At 37.7% G+C, this 20,692-nt stretch overlaps 1 protein-coding gene across 12 annotated transcripts in view; it reads right to left on the bottom strand.

Annotated features, from left to right (window-relative positions):
* Positions 1 to 20,692, bottom strand: part of DPY19L2 (dpy-19 like 2) — a 110,557-nt gene that overhangs the window by 55,115 nt on the left and 34,750 nt on the right. For 8 of the 12 annotated variants that reach the window (XR_010129311.1, XM_063693854.1, XM_055358096.2 and 5 more), the window contains 5 exons: positions 12,827 to 12,884; positions 10,402 to 10,493; positions 7,609 to 7,708; positions 4,511 to 4,588; positions 3,669 to 3,755 (listed from right to left, as the gene is read on the bottom strand). Coding sequence is in view for 11 of the 12 variants with exons in the window: in XM_063693854.1 (XP_063549924.1) it covers positions 3,669 to 3,755; positions 4,511 to 4,588; positions 7,609 to 7,708; positions 10,402 to 10,493; positions 12,827 to 12,884 (415 nt within the window). In the remaining variant the exon portion in view is untranslated. The remainder of the gene's footprint in view (positions 1 to 3,668; positions 3,756 to 4,510; positions 4,589 to 7,608; positions 7,709 to 10,401; positions 10,494 to 12,826; positions 12,885 to 20,692) is intronic. The other 4 variants (XM_063693855.1, XM_055358098.2, XM_055358100.2 and 1 more) reach the window with 2 other exon arrangements.

Raw genomic sequence — 20,692 nt, 5'->3', positions numbered from 1 at the left:
AAATAAAACAAAAATAATTTCAGACATTAAAAAACTAGAAGGAATATGAGGAAATGAACATAATAATAATGCCTTAAGAGCTATAAAAGGTGAAGAGAAGAAACTTTTAGAAATAAAAAAAGAAATAAGATAAAAAGTATTCAAGAGAAAGTGATACGTTTATAACGTATCAAAACTTGTAACACTTTTAATAGCAACCTTTTTGGACAGAAGTAAAACAAGTTCTCAAAGCAAAAAATAAAAGAGACAGCTGGGCGTGGTGGCTCACACCTGTAATCCCAGCACTTGGGAGGCAGAGGCGGGCAGATCACCTGAGGTCAGGAGTTTGAGACCAGTCTGGCCAACATGGTGACACCCCGTCTCTACTAAAAATACAAAAATTAGCTGGGTGTGGTGGCAGGCACCTGTAATCCCAGCTACATGGGAGGCTGAGGCAAGAGAATCTCTTGAATCCAGGAGTTGGAGGTTGCAGTGAGCCAAGACTGCACCATTGCACTCCAGCCTGGGCAACAACAGCGAAACTCCGTCTCAAAAAAAAAAAAAAAAAAGAAGAAGAAAAGAAAGAAAAAGTAAAAATAAAAGAGACAAGAATTTTACATAGAGCCAACTTCACTTTCAAGTAAAAGGCGACAAAACAAACTGACAAACACATCAGAATTGAAGGAATTCTCTTGTAGAACAAGACTAAAATAACCAAGATAACTGGGAGATAACGACATAAAGACTGGTGATAAATAAATGCATATTTGTTCACATAAAAACATGAAATAAGGTTGATAAGGCAGAAAGTACAGTATGCAATACTCTGTTCTGACAATATAGATACAGAATTAGTAAAAAAAAATAAAATGGGTGAAGAGAATGAAAGAAGGATATGCAAAAAATTCTTTATTTCTCATAATCATGTGCGTGGTGCAGTATAGCAATTCTCATGCATACATTTTGGGAGAAGGCAAATGGATATATGATATTCTATCATCCCCTGGCTTCTTGAGACCCAAGAGAAACAAAAAGCAAATACAGGATAGAAAGAGTTAAGTAAAAACCCTACATTCTTGAATTTGATTTGGAAATACCCATCAGAACTTGTGAGCTAGTTTACCATAAATGCATGCACACACACACATGCACACACACATATTTTCATGGTAGATTTTTAAAGAAAGAGAGAGAGCCTGCAACCTATAATATTTCCTAGCTCTGCCCACTAATAAGGCCTAGAAACAATGACCTACTCAGTATCAATGAGCATCCTTGGGTCCCAGACTGCGGTCTTAAAACACCATTTCCCCAGTAAAGGCAACGAGGGTGCCTTGCAGGAATGGCTTCCTCCAGGTTTTGGGCAGGAGTACACAAGAGAGACCTGGAAAAACTTGTCATACATGACACAAGTATGCTATCAGACCACCAGTGTCATGTCAGAGAACTTAGGAGAAACCTAAAGAGGCTCCCCTGGTCAACAAAGAAACAATCTGAGAATGAGTAAAGATGTTAATTTCAATTAACTTGAAATACATCAAAAATGTTTAAATCCCTATGTTCCTAATGAAACCTAAACACACACATACACAGCCCAAAGAGCCTACATTTGGAAGATGACAGGGAATCAATTCATTATTTTTAAAACTTGCAAATAAAGAGGTAAATCAACATTTACTTTACTTCTCCTAAATGAACTTTAGATGACAGATTAGAATGTGACCACTTTGCAATCCCTAATGAATTAACAGAGCCAGCATAAGGCACTGAAGGCTAGTACCATAAAGAGAGACATTATGTGCCTTTTAATGAAAGAACAATACTAAAGACTTGCAAAAGTGATCAAGCCTGAAGCAATCCAGGTTTCAGATCCAATTTCTAATATATCAAGCTATACCATGAGACAAAGGAACATGCTTAGCTACACCACAAGAACTCAAAAAGCAAAATCTGGACCATGAAATCCTCCACATGTTCTATGACTGTGGTTCTTCAACAAATAAATTTTATGAGGATAAAACCAGGCAGATATGCAGGAAACTTGTAGCTAAAAAGAGAAATTTAAGTGATGAAACTATAAAGGAATGCTGGAAAGTTACTATCATAGCAGTCAAGACAGTCATTATCGTTTTAGGGCAGTACAAGGGAGTGCTTTGGGACAGGTCACATGGAGGCTTCTACACTCATTTAGAGAGTTATAATTTTGATATAATGGTAGTTTAAGAATGTTTGCCACATAATACATAACACAGTCAGCCCTCCACATCCATGGGTTCCAGTTGCTGCAGATTCAACCAACAGCAGATAGAAAATATTTGAAATAATAATAATACAACAGTTTAAAAAGTACAAATGAAAAAACAATACAGTATACAACTATTTGCATAGTATTTATATTGCATTAGACGTTATAAGTAACCTAGAGATGATTTAAAGTATATAGGAAGATGTACATAGATTATATGCAAATAACACACCATTTTATATAAGAAACTTGAACATCTGCAGATTTTAGTATCCACAGGGGTTGGGGGTGTTCTGGAATCAATCCCTGCAGACACGAAGGGGACATTGTACTCATCAGTATTAGCCAGCACTAAGTCAGCACACAAAACATTTGCTTTAATGCAGTTTTATCTGTACTATATTTCAAAATAAAAAAGTTTTCATTAAAAGAGGTAGATGAGCACACTATTAGGAGTCCTCTACTCTGTAATGGTGAAATAGTTTGACAAAATGTTGGAAAGAAAGAGCATTTTTTCTGGGAGAGAAAGAGGAGGGATTACTATGAGGGAAGAAGGATACGGAAAGCAAAAATGTTAAAACATAAGGGCAGTCCCAAAAGATTAAATCACTGCACCATACATGGAAAAGTGCTATATTTTGGCATTACCGTAGTTGGTATCATTTCTGATCAGTGTGGAGATGGGAGGTACAGGAGAATATTCTAGGTTCTGGCTTATAGATATCAGAAGTATAACTACAATGTAATAGAACTGATTTACTAAACCACCCTTCCAAACACATATCCAAAAGAGTGTCATTCCATGTAGTTCCCGTGAGGAGACTGCACACTTATTCTAATTATCTTGCCATCACTCAAAGTAGTTTGGAACTACACTTTCTAAACTGCCTTCAGAAATAATTTAGTTATAGGTGCAAAATAATCGGTCTTATGACTTTACTGTCACACCATCGTTTGAGCGAGATCTGTATTACCCAGCCCAATCACACAAAATATTCACAAAATTTTGGTCATTTCCAAAAATCAAATCCACTCTTGAAAGGCAAGACATACTAAAGAATGTGCCATAGTCTGTGAAGGAAACTCAGAGGAGTTCCAAAAATGTTCTGGGCAATGGCAGTGTCACTGCAATGAGTATTTAACCTCCTCAAGTGACTTAGGAGAAAAGAAGTCATTTTTATCATAAAATGGGATATGATTAAAGTAAGTCTTATTACTTTATGATCATTTTTAAATATTTACTTGGGCACTGTCTTAAAAAGAAAAACTTCCTACTATAGTATTTTTCAAGGATAAGACAGATAAAAAGCTTTGCTTGGGAAGATTTTGTCATGTTGAGTGATAATCAGGAAAGGGCCTATTTATTCTCTTACACCTGTTTTAGACAGGAAAACATGCTATTTGGCAGGTTAAAAAAAACCAACTTTATGAACTAAACACTTACCCACGTCATTAACAAAGATGAAGAATAATAAGAAGATAAGTATATTGAATTTCCAAACATCAAAATGAAACTAAGGGTAACTGAAATCTAAAAAAATGAAAAAAATACATTTTATGGTTATTACATATATTGGCATAATGCATATTTTGTAGGTATATAGCCATTTCTAATGCAAATTTATTTGCATAAAGATGAATGACTCTTGGCCAAATGATAACAGAATTTCAAGTCACTGCTAGATTCTAAGTATTAAAATTCAAGACCATAAACTCTATCTGGCAGAATTTAACTTTTTCTCCATCTGCTACTTGGAACAATGAAAAATAAGTCTACGATTTCTATTGTTTTAACAATGGAGTAATATAATAAGAAAGACTTAGTTATAAATACCAGTTTAATCATATTTTTGTTAGACTTCAGGACTTCTATTATTTATGAAGCTTTATTAACTTTTTATGTTTTTAAGGAAGCTATGTTTGGGACCTAAGCCAAAAACAAAATTGCAAGAATATAAAATTTCAGTTAGAGTGTCATATTCAGGCAAAATGCTAAAAATCTCATGTCTGAGAAAGAAAAGGCAGTTTTAAAAGTAGTAATAATAATAAGTAAAACAAAAATAAAAGTTCTAGAGAATAAAACACATCTACAGTCCAGTTGAAAGTATAATCTGTTATAATATGTCATCTATAATATACATTTCCAGTTTTCCTTCTGGATATCACCAATACCATATGTATTAAATATTACCAAAGAGGAGGTACCATATAAAACAGAATCACTTCGATTTTATAAACTCTGAGAACCTATCTTAATATTTGACTTATATATATTTAAAATGTTACCATGTTCATATAAATGATCTTCTGAAATTTGCTTGGTTCAATGTATCCCACAACATACATGGGAAATAATGATGCTATCTGAAATAATATAAAAAAGCAAAAGTGAAAAAAGTATAGAAAACTAACACTTTACTATTCACAGGCAAAGTAAATATAAGAGGAGGGCTACAGTTCTAATAATGGTAAGCAAAGGAATTTGAACCAACCTTCCCACTAAGAACTAGAATGGCTAGGAAAAATATAAATATATAAATAAAAATATTTTTTAAATACGTATAAAAGCCACAGACTATTAACAAAGCAAATGAGGAATTAAAAAGATAGATGGCAATCTATACCGATGAGCATGACATTTTAGGCCACTTTTCTCCCAGAGGTATCTGCCAATTTCAACACAGGCAGATGCCTTCCAGCTGAGAGGCAGTTGGAAGACCAACAAGCTGAGCAGGCATTTCAGCAGATTCAGCAGAGTGCACCAAGACGGATGCTTTAGTTTGGAGTTTCAAAAAGGCCATACTATAATAGTGAACCAGAAATCAAGCAGCCCTCAGAAAGACTGAAACCCATCTACGGATCATCTCAATCTGATTGCATAAAGGTGGTTCAAGATTTATCAGTGCTTTTTACTCGCCTCTCCAATTTTTCATGTATGATGTCCAGCACCACATCAAAAATAACCCAACATAGATGGAGATAAGACACTATCACTAACACGATAGAAATAGATCCACAAAAGATTTAGATCAGGGATCAGCACATTTGTTATATAAAAGGCCAGATAATAAATATGTTATGCTTTGTTGGTCACATACAGTCTCCTGTATATTCTTTTTCTATTTTTGTTCTATAACCCTCTAAATATATAAAAACTATTCTTAGCTTGGAGATCACTCAAACACTTCTCTGGCATAATCAGATATATCTTTAAACTATGCTTCAAATGTTCAAGGAAATAACTGATAGGATTGAAAATTCCAGGAGAGTACAGAAGTCATAAAAAAAAAATTGGGCCAGGCATGGTGGCTCACGCCTATAATCCCAGCATTTTGGGAGGCCAAGATAGGAGAACTGCTTGAGCCCAGGAGTTCAAGAGCAGCCTGGGCAAGATGGTGATACCTCATCGCTACAAAAAATTAAAAAATTAGCCAGATGTGATTGCACAATTAACTAATTTTAACCTTAATCTATGAAAAACACAATTAAGAATAAAATCTTAAAGTACTCCCGGAAAATAACATTGAATTATCCCTCTGTAAGCATGAAACACACACATACAAACAAAACTATATACATTAGTAAAGAAAAATAAAAGCCTAGTATATATCCAGAGAATGACTAGAAAATCATTAACAGCAATATCAAACTTACCCAATAACTTCTTTTTTTTTTTTGAAACTGAGTCTCACTCTGTCACCCAGGCTGGAGTGCAGTAGTGCAATCTCGGCTCACTACAACCTCCACCTCCTGGGTTCAAGCAATTCTCTGCCTCAGCCTCCCAAGATTACAGGAGCCCACCACCATACTTGGCTAATTTTTTTGTATTTTTAGTAGAGATGGGGTTTCACCATCTTGGCAAGGCTGGTCTTGAACTCCTGACCTCAAGTGATCCACCCGCCTCAGCCTCTCAAAGTTCTGGGATTACGGGCGTGAGCCATCACACCCGGCCCCAAAGAGCTTCTTAGTTTCATCAGTATCACTGGATTAATAAATTTGCTTGCAATGAAATGATGCTCATTAAAAATCTATTCTACTCTGTTGGCATGTGCAAATAATGAAAACCATAGAATAATGTCTGTGTTATAACCTGAAAGGGGCCAACTATTATGAAGTTAAACAGACGGAATACTTTAAACATGCAGCACCAATTCAGCTGGGGTTATAATTTCATTCTTTGTAGGCTATTGGCAGCATGAGACTTCTTGGCAGAACTTCTCACTTCCAATATAGAATATTATTATTATCATCAGCATTTGTTATGTAGGAAGGAGCTCTGATGGAAAATCTTAGTATCATGAAATGTCATCAAAATTCTCCATTTACTCTCTGCTTCCCCAGTTCAGTTTCTTGTTACTAGTTATGCAGTTGCTTTAGAAACAGGATATGGGCTCAGCTCACTTAAGCAATGATGAGCTTTATGATTAAAGCTCACAGAAATGGTTCCAGGTAAAATTCTGCTCTACAGACAAAACAGCCAACATTCAGCTGAATTAGAAGCAGAACGTCCTGCTGTGAAGAGCAGGATTGGCCCTTAGCATGCTGTGTAGCTTGGCACCCAGAATGATTCCCAGGACAAAAGGAAAATCTATAGGTAGATATATACAGATATTATCTCAAACACCAAAAATAACATTTGTGAATAAAAATAATAGAAAAAGTCTTTCACATGCCGAGCCTTAAAATCTGTCAAACTAACCAATACAGTAAAAGAATGTGGAATTATATTATTTCATAAAAATCATACCTTTAAGTAAACTTTATTCCCTATTTTGAAAATCTTTTAGGGCGTAAATGTAACCATATTTAAAAATTTCTATGGAAACAACCAAGTACATCTTGCATTCAACTTAAATAATATATGCAAAGGAATATAAATCATTCTATTACAAAGACACGTGCACCCATGTCTTCATTGCAGCACTATTCACAATAGCAAAGACATGGAATTAACCCAAATGCCCATCAGTGATAGACTGGATTAAGAAAATGTGGTACATATACACCACGGAATACTACGCAGCCATAAAAAGGAACAAGATCAGGTCCTTTGCAGGGACATGAATGGAGCTGGAGGCCATTATCCTCAGCAACAGGAACAGAAAACCAAACACCACATGTTCTCACTTATAAGTGGGAGCTGAACAATGGAATACATGGACACAGGGAGAGGAACAACACACACTGGGGCCTGTCAAGGGATGGGGTGGGGAAAACATTAGGAAAAACAGCTAATGCACGCTGGGCTTAATACCTAGGTGATGGGTTGATAGATGCAAAAACCACCATGGCATACATTTACCTATGTAACAAACCTGTACATCCCACACATGTACCCCAGAACTTAAAATAAAAATAAAAATTAATTTAAAAAATCATCTTACCTGTGTAAAAAGTATAAACTGAGCAAATTGCCAGGGAAGCATAAAAGCAACATTGGAAAGACAGAGTGCAATGAAGGGCCTTCTATCATTGCTTGAGGTCCTTAATAGAGAGAATTGATACCAGTAAGTTTCACCCTAAAAATGGGCTGTCACTGAAAAGAAAGACTAATTGCAAAATGATAAAATCTACATTATTCCATTACCTTTACTATAATACAACAAAATATAGTTAACTTTTTAAAGTATACTAAAAAGAACTTGAAATACTTCATTCCTTGCATGAAGCAATCAAAATTAGTTTTAATATTAACATTGTAATTTACCATTAAATATTTTAAATACAAAAGCTCTTTTTCCTCTACATATGCATGACATTAGAAATTTATTACTCCAGCAAGGTCAGAAAATAGGATGCAGCGCTGCCCCTGCACACCTCAACATGCTTCTCCTGTATGTGTAGCAACAACTTTTATATGCCACCACTTTTGTGCTTCAAAAAACTTTGAAGAGAAATATAAGTGCTGACAAAGTAATAAGTTAAAAACTATGGGAAAAATTTAAGGAGAAGGAATCTTAAAAAATTAAAAAATCATTCTAGAATTCAGCTGAAGCATGTGGAAGTTTAAATTGTCCATTCTGCATTACTGAGATGTATTGGGAACCAATACCTTTTACCACAGAGAATTACAGTAACTTTTAGATATGAAAAAAGAAACACAAACATTTTACATAAATAGTAAAACTGTAACTCTTCCTTTTATAAATTCTGTATTGGATTTTGATGAATCTTTGTACAATCGTATATAAATTTTCAAAAACAAAATTCTAAATGTTCATATTGTTTACTAATATTATCATAAAATACTCATTATGTACTTTGTAATCTTATATTTTTCAAACAAAAATTACTTTTGACTAAGACACAGAGTATAGCACATGCCCTCAACGATACAACCCTAAATGTTCTAATTAAGACATTTTATTCCATGAAACCCCTGACTGACCAGACTGATATCACTTCAAAAAATAAAAATAACCCACCTTCCTAGGAATTAAACTGGGAATGAATAGCAAGGGGTGATGAAGAATGGGCAGCTTCCATCACCTAATCTTTGAGAGAAGGCAAAGTGTAGAGCAAAGATATAGAAATCTGAATGAGGAGGAGGTTCCTAAATCCAAATTCAACCCCAGAATATACTTGTCAGGTTGGTAAGAAATCAGAAGTTAGCCTGCTCCATTCTCAAGGTTTGTGCCACCCCAGTACACTACTATTTACCACTCTTCAATTAGCTTTATCTGAGTGCCACAAATATTTGCATGGATGTGTGCAGTGTTCTGTGGTTAAAGAGATAAATATGGCATAGTCCCTGTTTCCAGTGGTACTTTTAAATACATATAATTGGCCGGGCACAGTGGCTCACACCTGTAATCCCAGCACTTTGGGAGGCTGAAGCGGGCAGATCACTTGAGGTCAGGAGTTCGAGACTAGCCTGGCCAACATGGTAAAACCCTGCCTCTACTAAAAATACAAAAATTAGCTGGGGATGGTGGCGTGCACCTGTAATCCCAGCTACTTGGGATGCTGAGGCAGGAGAATCGCTTGAACCCGGGAAGCAGAGGTTGCAGTGAGCCGATCGTGCCACTGCACTCCAGCCTGGGTGACAGAGCAAGACCTCATCTCTAAATAAATAAATAAAAATTTGTGTATGTGTGGAAGATTCATAAATTTACTGTTTTAAAAAACAAGGAAGACAAACAAATGACTTTTATATAAGGCAGAATCTCCCAGGGACTAGTAGGTGAAGAATGGGGTCCTCTGGGAGTTTGGAGGAGATAGTGATCATTATTTCATTCAGTGAGAGTTCTCATTAGTATTCTATCAAACTTATTTCTCTGATAAGGTTATTTACACTATTCTACCACTTATGGGGTTTTTTGTTCATTTCTCAGACCTCTTAAATATCTAAAATGCTTATAAATGTAATCCCTACAAAAAAAGTGTATCCAAAAAAAAAAGTTTGAAATGAAACTGGTTGTCCTGTTAGAAACATTGGTTGTTCAGAAATGCTTCATAAATATGTGAATATATGTACTCCTTATCCATCTAACTCCGCATTTCCCAAATTCATTTGCACACAGAACACTTTTTTCATGGCACAGTTATCAAAATCACAGGTTAGAAAACAATGTCAGAGTACTTAAACTGTGAAGAGAAAATGTAATTGTTTCTCAAAAACTTTTGAATCTTGGCAAACTATATACAAACGCATACCTTTTGGTTTATTAAAACATAATGTAGTTATCTAAAACCTGTAGCCTACACTCTTAAATGGAGAGCAATTTTTACACAGCAATTTTGAATTATTTTCTTAACTCTATACTCAATTTACTTTTAAAATAACTAAAAAATGGTCTAAATTTGGTAATTACAACTTCATAGATTGAAGTGTATATATGTAATATATATATTTACATTTTTTTTAGAGGGAGTCTTGGTCTCTTGCCCAGGCTGGAGTGCAGTGGCACAATTTCAGCTCACTGCAAACTCCACCTCCTGGGTTCAAGCAATTCTCCTGCCTCAGCCTCCCAAGTAGCTGGAATGACAGATGCACACCACCATGCCCGGCTAATTTTTGTATTTTAGTAGAGATGTGGTTTCACCATGTTGGCCAGGCTGGTCTCGAACTCCTGACCTCAAGTGATCCACCCACCTCAGCCTCCCAAAGTGCTGAAGTATATTTTAAGAAACTTAAATTATAATTTATTTGCCTTTGTTTTATAAATCGAAGTTACCTGAGAATCAAAGTTAAAATACACATCTGAAGTACAAGGAAAGGATAGGAAAAACTTTCACGGAGAGGTGGTGTCCACATCACACGAGTGGCCTGAAATCAACAAAATGCCCACTTTACATCCTATTTACTACAACAAACATATTAAAAAACCAGGGGTGAGTTTGTTTTAGTAATTTTAATACTAGGCTCACTAGATCCCATTTCTGAGTGTCTGGCATAGCTTCTCAGTTTTTGAAGCTCTCTTAACTCATGAGGCCATTATGTAGAGAGCAATTAACTACCATGTCCAGAAACCAGCAACAGATATATCAGACCGAGCAAAAGGAAACCCAAGGGACAAACAAGATTGTACGTATAAGAGTTGTGAGAATTCTGGGACTGGCCAACTAGATCGACAGCCCAGCCCTGCAGTATGATCCTGGCATATGATCCTGGCATCCCAAGCTTTGGGATGTATGCATGCCAAGACAAATAGCTAAATAAATGTCACCTAGGTCATTTGCAAGCACCAACAGAGTTTCTACATAACAAGTATGAATGAATATAAATACACACTTCGAATAGCTATGATTGCCTCAGAATTTGTAAAATGTACCTTAAAGAAAGGTTAAGTATATATTTTAAAAACAACTAGAACTATTTGGGAACTACAAATGCGATGCATGTAATGAAAGTATTAAATTTTCATACAAACTTTAAAATTACTTCTAAGACATATGGGTCAGAGTATTAGAAAAATTTTCCATCAAAAATTCTGAAATTCTGGAAAGAATGTGAACTCTTATTACTTTGCAAGAGTCTTAAAAGTTATTTCTTCTCTTCCAAGATACCAAAATTGTAAATGTTGGAAGAGGAATTATGATACATATAAGAAAGTCAACTTATACCAACAGTTGTCTGGAACACTCAGAGAAAAGCCTTTGTCTTTATGTCAGCACATTGTTGAATGACAATGCATTTGTTTGCTTTAAAATAATATATATAAGGATTTTATGTATAATTTTTATGATTCCTTTATCTAATTGATTTTTAAAAATTAACCCAAGAGCAATGGATAAAAGTACTTCTACCCTGGCTTGGCGTGGTGGCTCACGCCTGTAATCCCCAGTACTTTGGGAGGCCAAGGCGGGTGGATCATGAGGTCAGGAGTTCGAGACCAGCCTGGCCAACATGGTGAAACTCCATCTCTGCTAAAAATACAAAAATTTAGCTGAGCATGGTGGCACATGCCTGTAATGCCAGCTACTCAGGAGGCTGAGGCAGGAGAATTGCTTGAACCCGGGAGACAGAGGTTGCAGTGAGCTGAGATCGCGCCACTGCACTCCAGCCTGGGTGACAAGCAAGACTCTATCTTGAAAAAAAAAAAAGTACTTCTACCCTATGTAACCTGTGTCATAACATATTAAATGTTTTGCTCCCAAGAGCTAGTAGTCAGAATCTCTCTCTTTTTCAATGCCATATCCTCAGCATCTAGCAGAGCATGGACACGTTATGTACTCAATAATTTGTTGAATGAATCCATCATATTTGAAATAAGCTTCTGTGAGCTCTTTTTTAGGTGGACTATGTTTCATTGGGCTGAATTAGTAAGTTAATGTCTATTTTGAATTGAGCATTTTGCATTACTGAACAGACAGCATGATGTAACAGAAAGAAGTGAGGGAGCAGGTGGCAGTGTCTTAACTGTGTCCCTGCTGTCAGGCCTGAGGCCTCTTTCATTGTTGTTAAGGGGAGTGCAATGTATACAAAGTTTCAGTTAGGCAAGATGAATAAGTTCTGGAGATCTGCTATACAACACTGTGTTAATACTATACTGTACACTTAAAAATCTGTTAAGAGGGCAGATCATATGTTACTTATTCTGACCACAATAAAAAAGTTGAATATATATGTTATATATATAATATATAAGTTTTTATAAAATATAACTATAATTTTATAATTTATAAAATGTAAATTAATATATATGTGAGGTTTTAGAGGCAGACAGATATAGAATGGGAAATCCAGCTTCATCATGTAGTAAATGTGGAATGTGGATAAGTAACTTAACTTTCTCTAAATTTAAATTTCATAACTTGTATAGTGAGGCTACCACCACCCACAAAAAAAGTTTAGTGGGAATAAATCAGATAATGTGCATGATATGACTCAACTCAACAAGTACAATATTTCCTTTTCTCTACAGAATATATGTATATGTATATATTTACTAAAAATAAGGCAAGAGATTTCATGTTTGAAATTCTAGCTATTTAAACATTTCAATCAACATGCTTAAAATATCAACTTATAACACAAGGGTCTTTAAAATATTGTGAAGTCATAAGTAGTATACAATTAAATATTGTTTTGATGAGTATATTTCCTTGTTCCTCTACAGCCTCTTCTATTTCTTAAAAATTGCTTTCTAGAAAACAAACCTCTCCATGGTTGAAAAAGAAGCACAGTACTGTAATAAGACCTCCCAGTTGAGTCCCACTGTAAAAAAAAAAAAAAAAAAATAGAGAATACAATCAAAATTCATGTAAAATACAGTGAGTTTTTCACAAAATTACCTCAGAATTTAAAATCACAGTTTTCTATATTTAAAACATCATAGTACTAAACCATACCCATGTGGTTGAAGTTTAAATCCTGAATGTATAATTCTAAAAAGTGTACGTATAAATTAATCTCAATTTTATAATTTATTATAGCTAAAATACTTTCTAAATAAAATACATAAGATGTGAACATAATTTTTTTTGAGATGGGATCTTGCTCTGTTGCCCAGGCTGGAGTGCAGTGGCGAAATCTCGGCTTACAGCAACCTCCGCCTCCTGGGTTCCAACGATTCTCCTGCCTCAGGCTCCCAAGTAGCTCAGATTACAGGCGCGTGCTGCCACACCTGGCTAATTTTTTTACTTTTAGCAGAGACAGGGTTTCACCATGTTGGCTAAGCTAGTCTCGAACTCCTGACCTCGTGATCCACCCACCTCAGCCTCCCAAAGTGCTGAGATTACAGGCGTGAGCCACCGTGCCCAGCCACATAAAATCATTTTTAAGAAACAGGCTAGCACTTTAGAGTCTAGATCACATCCTTTGAATACTCTGAATAAAAGCAAATTTTTATCTTTTGAAATTGGATTTAAGGGACTGAGAGATGAAGACGAGATTCTAACAGTTTCACATAGCATTAACTTAGAACTGTCTAAACTACTGCAAATATTCTTTACTTGAGTCCCAGAGAAGCAATAATGCAGAATACAAAAATCAGATGAAAGATAAAAACCATTTCTTTTGTTGTTGTTATTGTTGTTGTTGTTTTGTTTTGTTTTGAGACAGAGTCTCGCTTTGTCACCCAGGCTGGAGTGCAGTGGCGTGATCTCGGCTCACTGCAACCTCTGCCTCCCTGGTTCAAGCCGATTATTCTGCCTCAGCCTCCCGAGTAGCTGGGATTACAGGCACATGCCACCACACCTGGCGATTTTTGTATTTTTAGTAGAGACGGTGTTTCACCATGTTGGCCAGGTTGGTCTCAAACTCCTGACTTCAAGTGATCCGGCAGCCTCAGCCTCCCAAAGTGCTGGGATTACAGGCGTGAGCCACCGCACCCAGCCAAAAACCATTTCTCAAATTGCCTTTTTGTGATCATGTCTGTGTATGAGAATGCAGGTGCTCAATCCCACATCTGTGTAGCGTTTCTATGCTTCCATTTATCTTCCCTCCATACACCACTTCCCTAGCCTAACACATTCTAAGCACCATGAGGACAGGGACAGGTTCTTTATCTGTCTTGTTCATTACTATATCCCCAGCTTCACACATGGAAGATTAATAAATACTGGTTGAATTAATGAAGAAAGGAAGAAAACAGCAGAGGAAAGCTCATGGGAAATGATTTACCATTTAATAAAGTTTCACACAGAAAATACAAAGGATGAACTTCAAAGAGGAAGAAATTGAAAGAAAGAATGTGTGAGTAGCAAGGACCAATTGTACATGGAGGAACTGGGGAAATGTGGATAAATCAAAGTAAGATGAGTTGGAGGGGGGTGGAGCCAAGATGGCCGAATAGGAACAGCTCCAGTCTACAGCTCCCAGCGTGAGCGACACAGAAGACGGGTGATTTCTGCATTTCCAACTGAGGTACTGTGTTCATCTCATTGGGGATTGTCGGAAAGTGGGTGCAGGACAGTGGGTGCAGCGCACCGAGCATGAGCCAAAGCAGGGCAAGGCATTGCCTCACCCAGGAAGCGCAAGGGGTCAGGGAATTCCCTTTCCTAATCAAAGAAAGGGGTGAAAGAAGGCACCTGGAAAATCGGGTCACTCCCACCCTAATACTGCGCTTTTCCAACGGTCTTAGCAAACAGCACACCAGGAGATTATATCCCACACCTGGCTCGGAGGGTCCTATGCCCACGGAGCCTCCCTCGTTGCTAGCACAGCAGTCTGAGATCCAACTGCAAGGTGGCAGTGAGGATGGGGGAGGGGCGCCCGCCATTGCCAAGGCTTCAGTAGGTAAGCAAAGCAGCCAGGAAGCTCGAACAGGGTGGAGCCCACCGCAGCTCAAGGAGGCCTCCCTGCCTCTGTAGACTCCACCACTGGGGGCAGGATGTTGCCAAACAAAAGGCAGCAGAATCCTCTGCAGACTTAAATGTCCCTGTCTGACAGCTTTGAAGAGAGTAGTGGTTCTCCCAGCACGCAGCTGGAGATCTGAGAACAGACAGACTGCCTGCTCAAGTGGGTCCCTGACCTCCGAGTAGCATAACTGGGAGGCACCTCCCAGTAGGGGCAGACTGACACCTCACACAGCCAGGTACTCCTCTGAGATAAAACTTCCAGAGGAAGCAGCAACATTTGCTGTTCACCAATATCCACTGCTCTGCAGCATCCACTGCTGATACCCACGCAAACAGGGTCTGGAGTGGACCTCCAGCAAACCCCAACAGACCTGCAGCTGAGGGTCCTGACTGTTAGAAGTAAAACTAACAAACAGAAACGACATCCACACCAACACCCCATCTGTACGTCACCATCATCAAAGACCAAAGGTAGATAAAACCACAAAGATGGGGAAAAAACAGAGCAGAAAAACTGGAAACTCTGAAAATCAGAGTGCCTCTCCTCCTCCAAAGGAACGCAGCTCCTCACCAGCAATGGAACAAAGCTGGATGGAGAATGACTTTGACGAGTTGACAGAAGGCTTCAGATGATCGAACTACTCTGAGCTAAAGGAGGAAGTTCGAACCCATGGCAAAGAAGTTAAAAACCTTGAAAAAAAATTAGACGAATGGCTAACTAGAATAACCAATGCAGAGAAGTCCTTAAAGGACTGGATGCAGCCGAAAACCAAGGCACGAGAACTACATGACGAATGCACAAGCCTCAGTAGCCAATTCGATCAACTGGAAGAAAGGGTATCAGTGATGGACGATCAAATGAATGAAATGAAGCGAGAAGAGAAGTTTAGAGTAAAAAGAATAAAAAGAAACAAACAAAGCCTCCAAGAAATACGGGACTATGTGAAAAGACCAAGTCTACGTCTGATTGGTGTACCTGAAAGTGATGGGGAGAATGGAACCAAGTTGGAAAACACTCTGCAGGATATTACCCAGGAGGACTTCCCCAGTCTAGCAAGGCAGGCCAACATTCAGATTCAGGAAATACAGAGAACGCCACAAAGATACTCCTCGAGAAGAGCAACTCCAAGACACATAATTGTCAGATTCACCAAAATGGAAATGCAGGAAAAACTGTTAAGGGCAGCCAGAGAGAAAGGTCAGGTTACCCACAAAGGAAAGCCCATCAGACTAACAGCTGATCTCTTGGCAGAAACTCTACAAGCCAGAAGAGAGTGGGGGCCAATATTCAACATTCTTAAACAAAAGAATTTTCAACCCAGAACTTCATATCCAGCCAAACTAAGCTTCATAAGTGAAGGAGAAATAAAATCCTTTACAGACAAGCAAATTCTGAGAGATTTTGTCACCACCAGGCCCGCCTTACAAGAGCTCCTGAAGGAAGCATGAAATATGGAAAGGAACAACCAGTACCAGCCACTGCAAAAACATGCCAAATTGTAACGACCATCAAGGCTGGGAAGAAACTGCATCAACTAACGAGCAAAATAACCAGCTAACATCATAATGACAGGATCAAATTTACACATAACAATATTAACCTTAAATGTAAATAGGCTAAATGCTCCAATTAAAAGACACAGACTGGCAAATTGGATCAAGAGTCAAGACCCATCAGTGTGCTGTATTCGGGAAACCTATCTCACATGCAGAGACACACATAGGCTCAAAATAAAGGGATAGAGGAAGATCTACCAAGCAAATGGAAAACAAAAAAAGGCAGGGGTTGCAATCCTAGTCTCTGATAAAACAGACTTTAAACCAACAAAGATCAAAAAAGACAAATAAGGTAATTACATAATGGTAAAGGGATCAATTCAACAAGAAGAGCTAACTATCCTAAATATATACGCACCCAATACAGGAGCACCCAGATTCATAAAGCAAGTCCTGAGTGACCTACAAAGAGACTTAGACTCCCACACAATAATAATGGGAGACTTTAACACCCCATTGTCAATATTAGACACATCCCTGAGACAGAAAGTTAACAACGATATCCAGGAATTGAACTCAGCTCTGCACCAGGCGGACCTAATAGACATCTACAGAACTCTCCATCCCAAATCAACAGAATATACATTCTTCTCAGCACCACACCGCACTTATTCCAAAATTGACCACATAGTTGGAAGTAAAGCACTCCTCAGCAAATGTAAAAGAACAGAAATTATAACAAACTGTCTCTCAGATGGCAGTGCAATCAAACTAGAACTCAGGATTAATAAACTCACTCAAAACTGCTCAACAACATGGAAACTGAATAACCTGCTCCTGAATGACTACCGGCTACATAACGAAATGAAGGCAGAAATAAAGATGTTCTTTGAAACCAACGAGAACAAAGACACAACATATTAGAATCTCTGGGACACATTGAAAGCAGTGTGTAGAGAGAAATTTATAGTACTAAATGCCCACAAGAGAAAGCAGGACAGATCTAAAATTGACACCCTAACATCACAATTAAAAGAACTAGAGAAGCAAGAGCAAACACATTCAAAAGCTAGCAGAAAGCAAGAAATAACTAAGATCAGAGCAGAACTGAAGGAGATAGAGACACAAAAACCCCTTCAAAAAATCAATGAATCCAGGAGCTGGTTTTTGGGAAAGATCAACAAAACTGATAGACCGCTAGCAAGACAAAGAAGAAAAGAGAGAAGAATCAAATAGACGCAATAAAAAATGATAAAGGGGATTTAACCACCGATCACTCAGAAATACAAACTACCATCAGAGAATACTAAAAACACCTCTATGCAAATAAACTAGAAAATCTAGAAGAAATGGATAAATTCCTGGAAATATACACCCTCCAAGACTAAACCAGGAAGAAGTTGAATCCCTGAATAGACCAATAACAGGCTCTGAAATTGAGGCAATAATCAATAGCCTACCAACCAAAAAAAGTCCAGGACCAGACAGATTCACAGCCCAATTCTACTAGAGGTAAAAGAAGGAGCTGGTACCATTCCTTCTGAAACTATTCCAATCAATAGAAAAAGAGGGAATCCTCCCTAACTCATTTTAGGAGGCCAGCATCATCCTGATACCAAAGTCTGGCAGAGACACAACAAAAAAAGAGAATTTTAGACCAATATCCCTGATGAACATTAATGCAAAATTCCTCAGTAAAATACTGGCAAACCGAATCCAGCAGCACATCAAAAAGCTTATCCACCATGATCAAGTGGGCTTCATCCCTGGGATGCAAGGCTCATTCAACATACGCAAATCAATAAACATAATACAGCATATAAACAGAACCAACGTCAAAAACCATATGATTATCTCAATAGATGCAGAAAAGGCCTTTGACAAAATTCAACAATCCCTTATGCTAAAAACTCTCAATAAATTAGGTATTGATGGGACATATCTCAAAATAATAAGAGCTATCTATGACAAACCCACAGCCAATATCATACTGAATGGGAAAAACCTGGAAGCATTCCCTTTGAAAACTGGCACAAGACAGGGATGCCCTCTCTCACCACTCCTATACAACATATTGTTGGATGTTCTGGCCAGGGCAATCAGGCAGGAGAAGGAAATAAAAGGTATTCAATTAGCAAAAGAGGAAGTCAAATTGTCCCTGTTTGCAGACGACATGATTGTATATCTAGAAAACCCCATTGTCACAACCCAAAATCTCCTTAAGCTGATAGGCAACTTCAGCAAAGTCTCAGGATACAAAATCAATGTGCAAAAATCACAACCATTCTTATACACCAATAACAGACAAACAGAGAGCCAAATCATGAGGGAACTCCCATTCACAATTGCTTCAAAGAGAATAAAGTACCTAGGAATCCAACTTACAAGGGATGTGAAGGACCTCTTCAAGGAGAACTACAAACCACTGCTCAATGAAATAAAAGAGGATACAAACAAATGGAAGAAATTCCATGCTCATGGGTAGGAAGAATCAATATCGTGAAAATGGCCATACTGCCCAAGGTAATTTATAGATTCAATGGAATCCCCATCAAGCTACCAATGACTTTCTTCACAGAATTGGAAAAAACTACTTAAAAGTTCATATGGAACCAAAAAAGAGCCCGCATTGCCAAGACAATCCTAAGCAAAAAGAACAAAGCTGGAGACATCATGCTACCTGACTTCAAACTATACTACAAGGCTACAGTAACCAAAACAGCATGGTACTGGTACCAAAACTGAGATATAGACCAATGGAACAGAACAGAGCCCTCAGAAATAATGCTGCATATCTACAACCATCTGATCTTTGACAAACTTGATAAAAACAAGCAATGGGGAAACGATTCCGTATTTAATAAATGGTGCTGGGAAAACTGGCTAGCCATGTGGAGAAAGCTGACACTGGATCCCTTCCTTACACCTTATACAAAAATTAATTCAAGATTGATTAAAGACTTATATGTTAGACCTAAAACCATAAAAACCCTAGAAGAAAACCTAGGCAATACCATTCAGGACATAGGCATGGGCAAGGACTTCATGACTAAAGCGCCAAAAGCAATGGCAAGAAAAGCCAAAATTGACAAATGGGATCTAATTAAACTACACAGCTTCTTCACAGCAAAAGAAACTACCATCAGAGTGAACAGGCAACCTACAGAATGGGAGAAAAATTTTGCAATCTACTTATCTGACAAAGGGCTACTATCCAGAATCTACAATGAACTCCAACAAATTTACAAGAAAAAAACAAACAACCCCATCAAAAAGTGGATGAAGGACATGAACAGACACTTCTCAAAAGAAGACATTTATGCAGCCAACAGACACATGAAAAAATGCTCATCATCACTGGCCATCAGAGAACTGCAAATGAAAACAACAATGAGATACCATCTCACACCAGTTAGAATGGCGATCATTAAAAAGTCAGGAAACAACAGGTGCTGGAGAGGATGTGGAGAAATAGGAACACTTTTACACTGTTGGTGGGACTGTAAACTAGTTCAACCATTGTGGAAGTCAGAGTGGTGATTCCTCAGGGATCTAGAAGCAGAAATACTGTTTGACCCAGCCATCCCATTACTGGGTATATACCCAAAGGATTATAAATCATGCTGCTATAAAGACACATGCACACGTATGTTTATTGCAGCACTATTCACAATAGCAAAGACTTGGAACCAACCCAAATGTCCAACAATGATAGACTGGATTAAGAAAATGTGGCACATATACACCATGGAATACTACGCAGCCATAAAAAATGATGAGTTCACATCCTTTGTAGGGACATGGATGAAGCTGGAAACCATCATTCTCAGCAAACTATCGCAAAGACAAAAAACCAAACACCGCATGTTCTCCCTCATAGTTGGGAATCAAACAATGAGAACACATGGACATAGGAAGGGGAACATCACACACCGGGGCCTATTGTGGGGTGGGGGGAGGGGGGAGGGATAGCATTTGGAGATATACCTAATGTTAAATGATGAGTTACTGGGTGCAGCACACCCACATGGCACATGTATACATATGTAACTAACCTGCACGTTGTGCACATGTACCCTAAATCTTAAAGTATAATTAAAAATAATCAAAGTAAGATTTGACAACAGAAATAATAATGATGGCAGCTGTGAGGGGTAACAGGAGTATTAAATGATGGTAATAACATGTAAGATATGAAAGGATGGAGAGAGGTTCCAAGATGGCTGA

The sequence above is a fragment of the Gorilla gorilla genome, chromosome 10, assembly GCF_029281585.2.
Source record: "Gorilla gorilla gorilla isolate KB3781 chromosome 10, NHGRI_mGorGor1-v2.1_pri, whole genome shotgun sequence".
NCBI classification, from domain to species: domain Eukaryota; kingdom Metazoa; phylum Chordata; class Mammalia; order Primates; family Hominidae; genus Gorilla; species Gorilla gorilla.
Note: the sequence above shows the minus strand (reverse complement) of the source record. Positions and strands in the feature narration are given on the sequence as shown.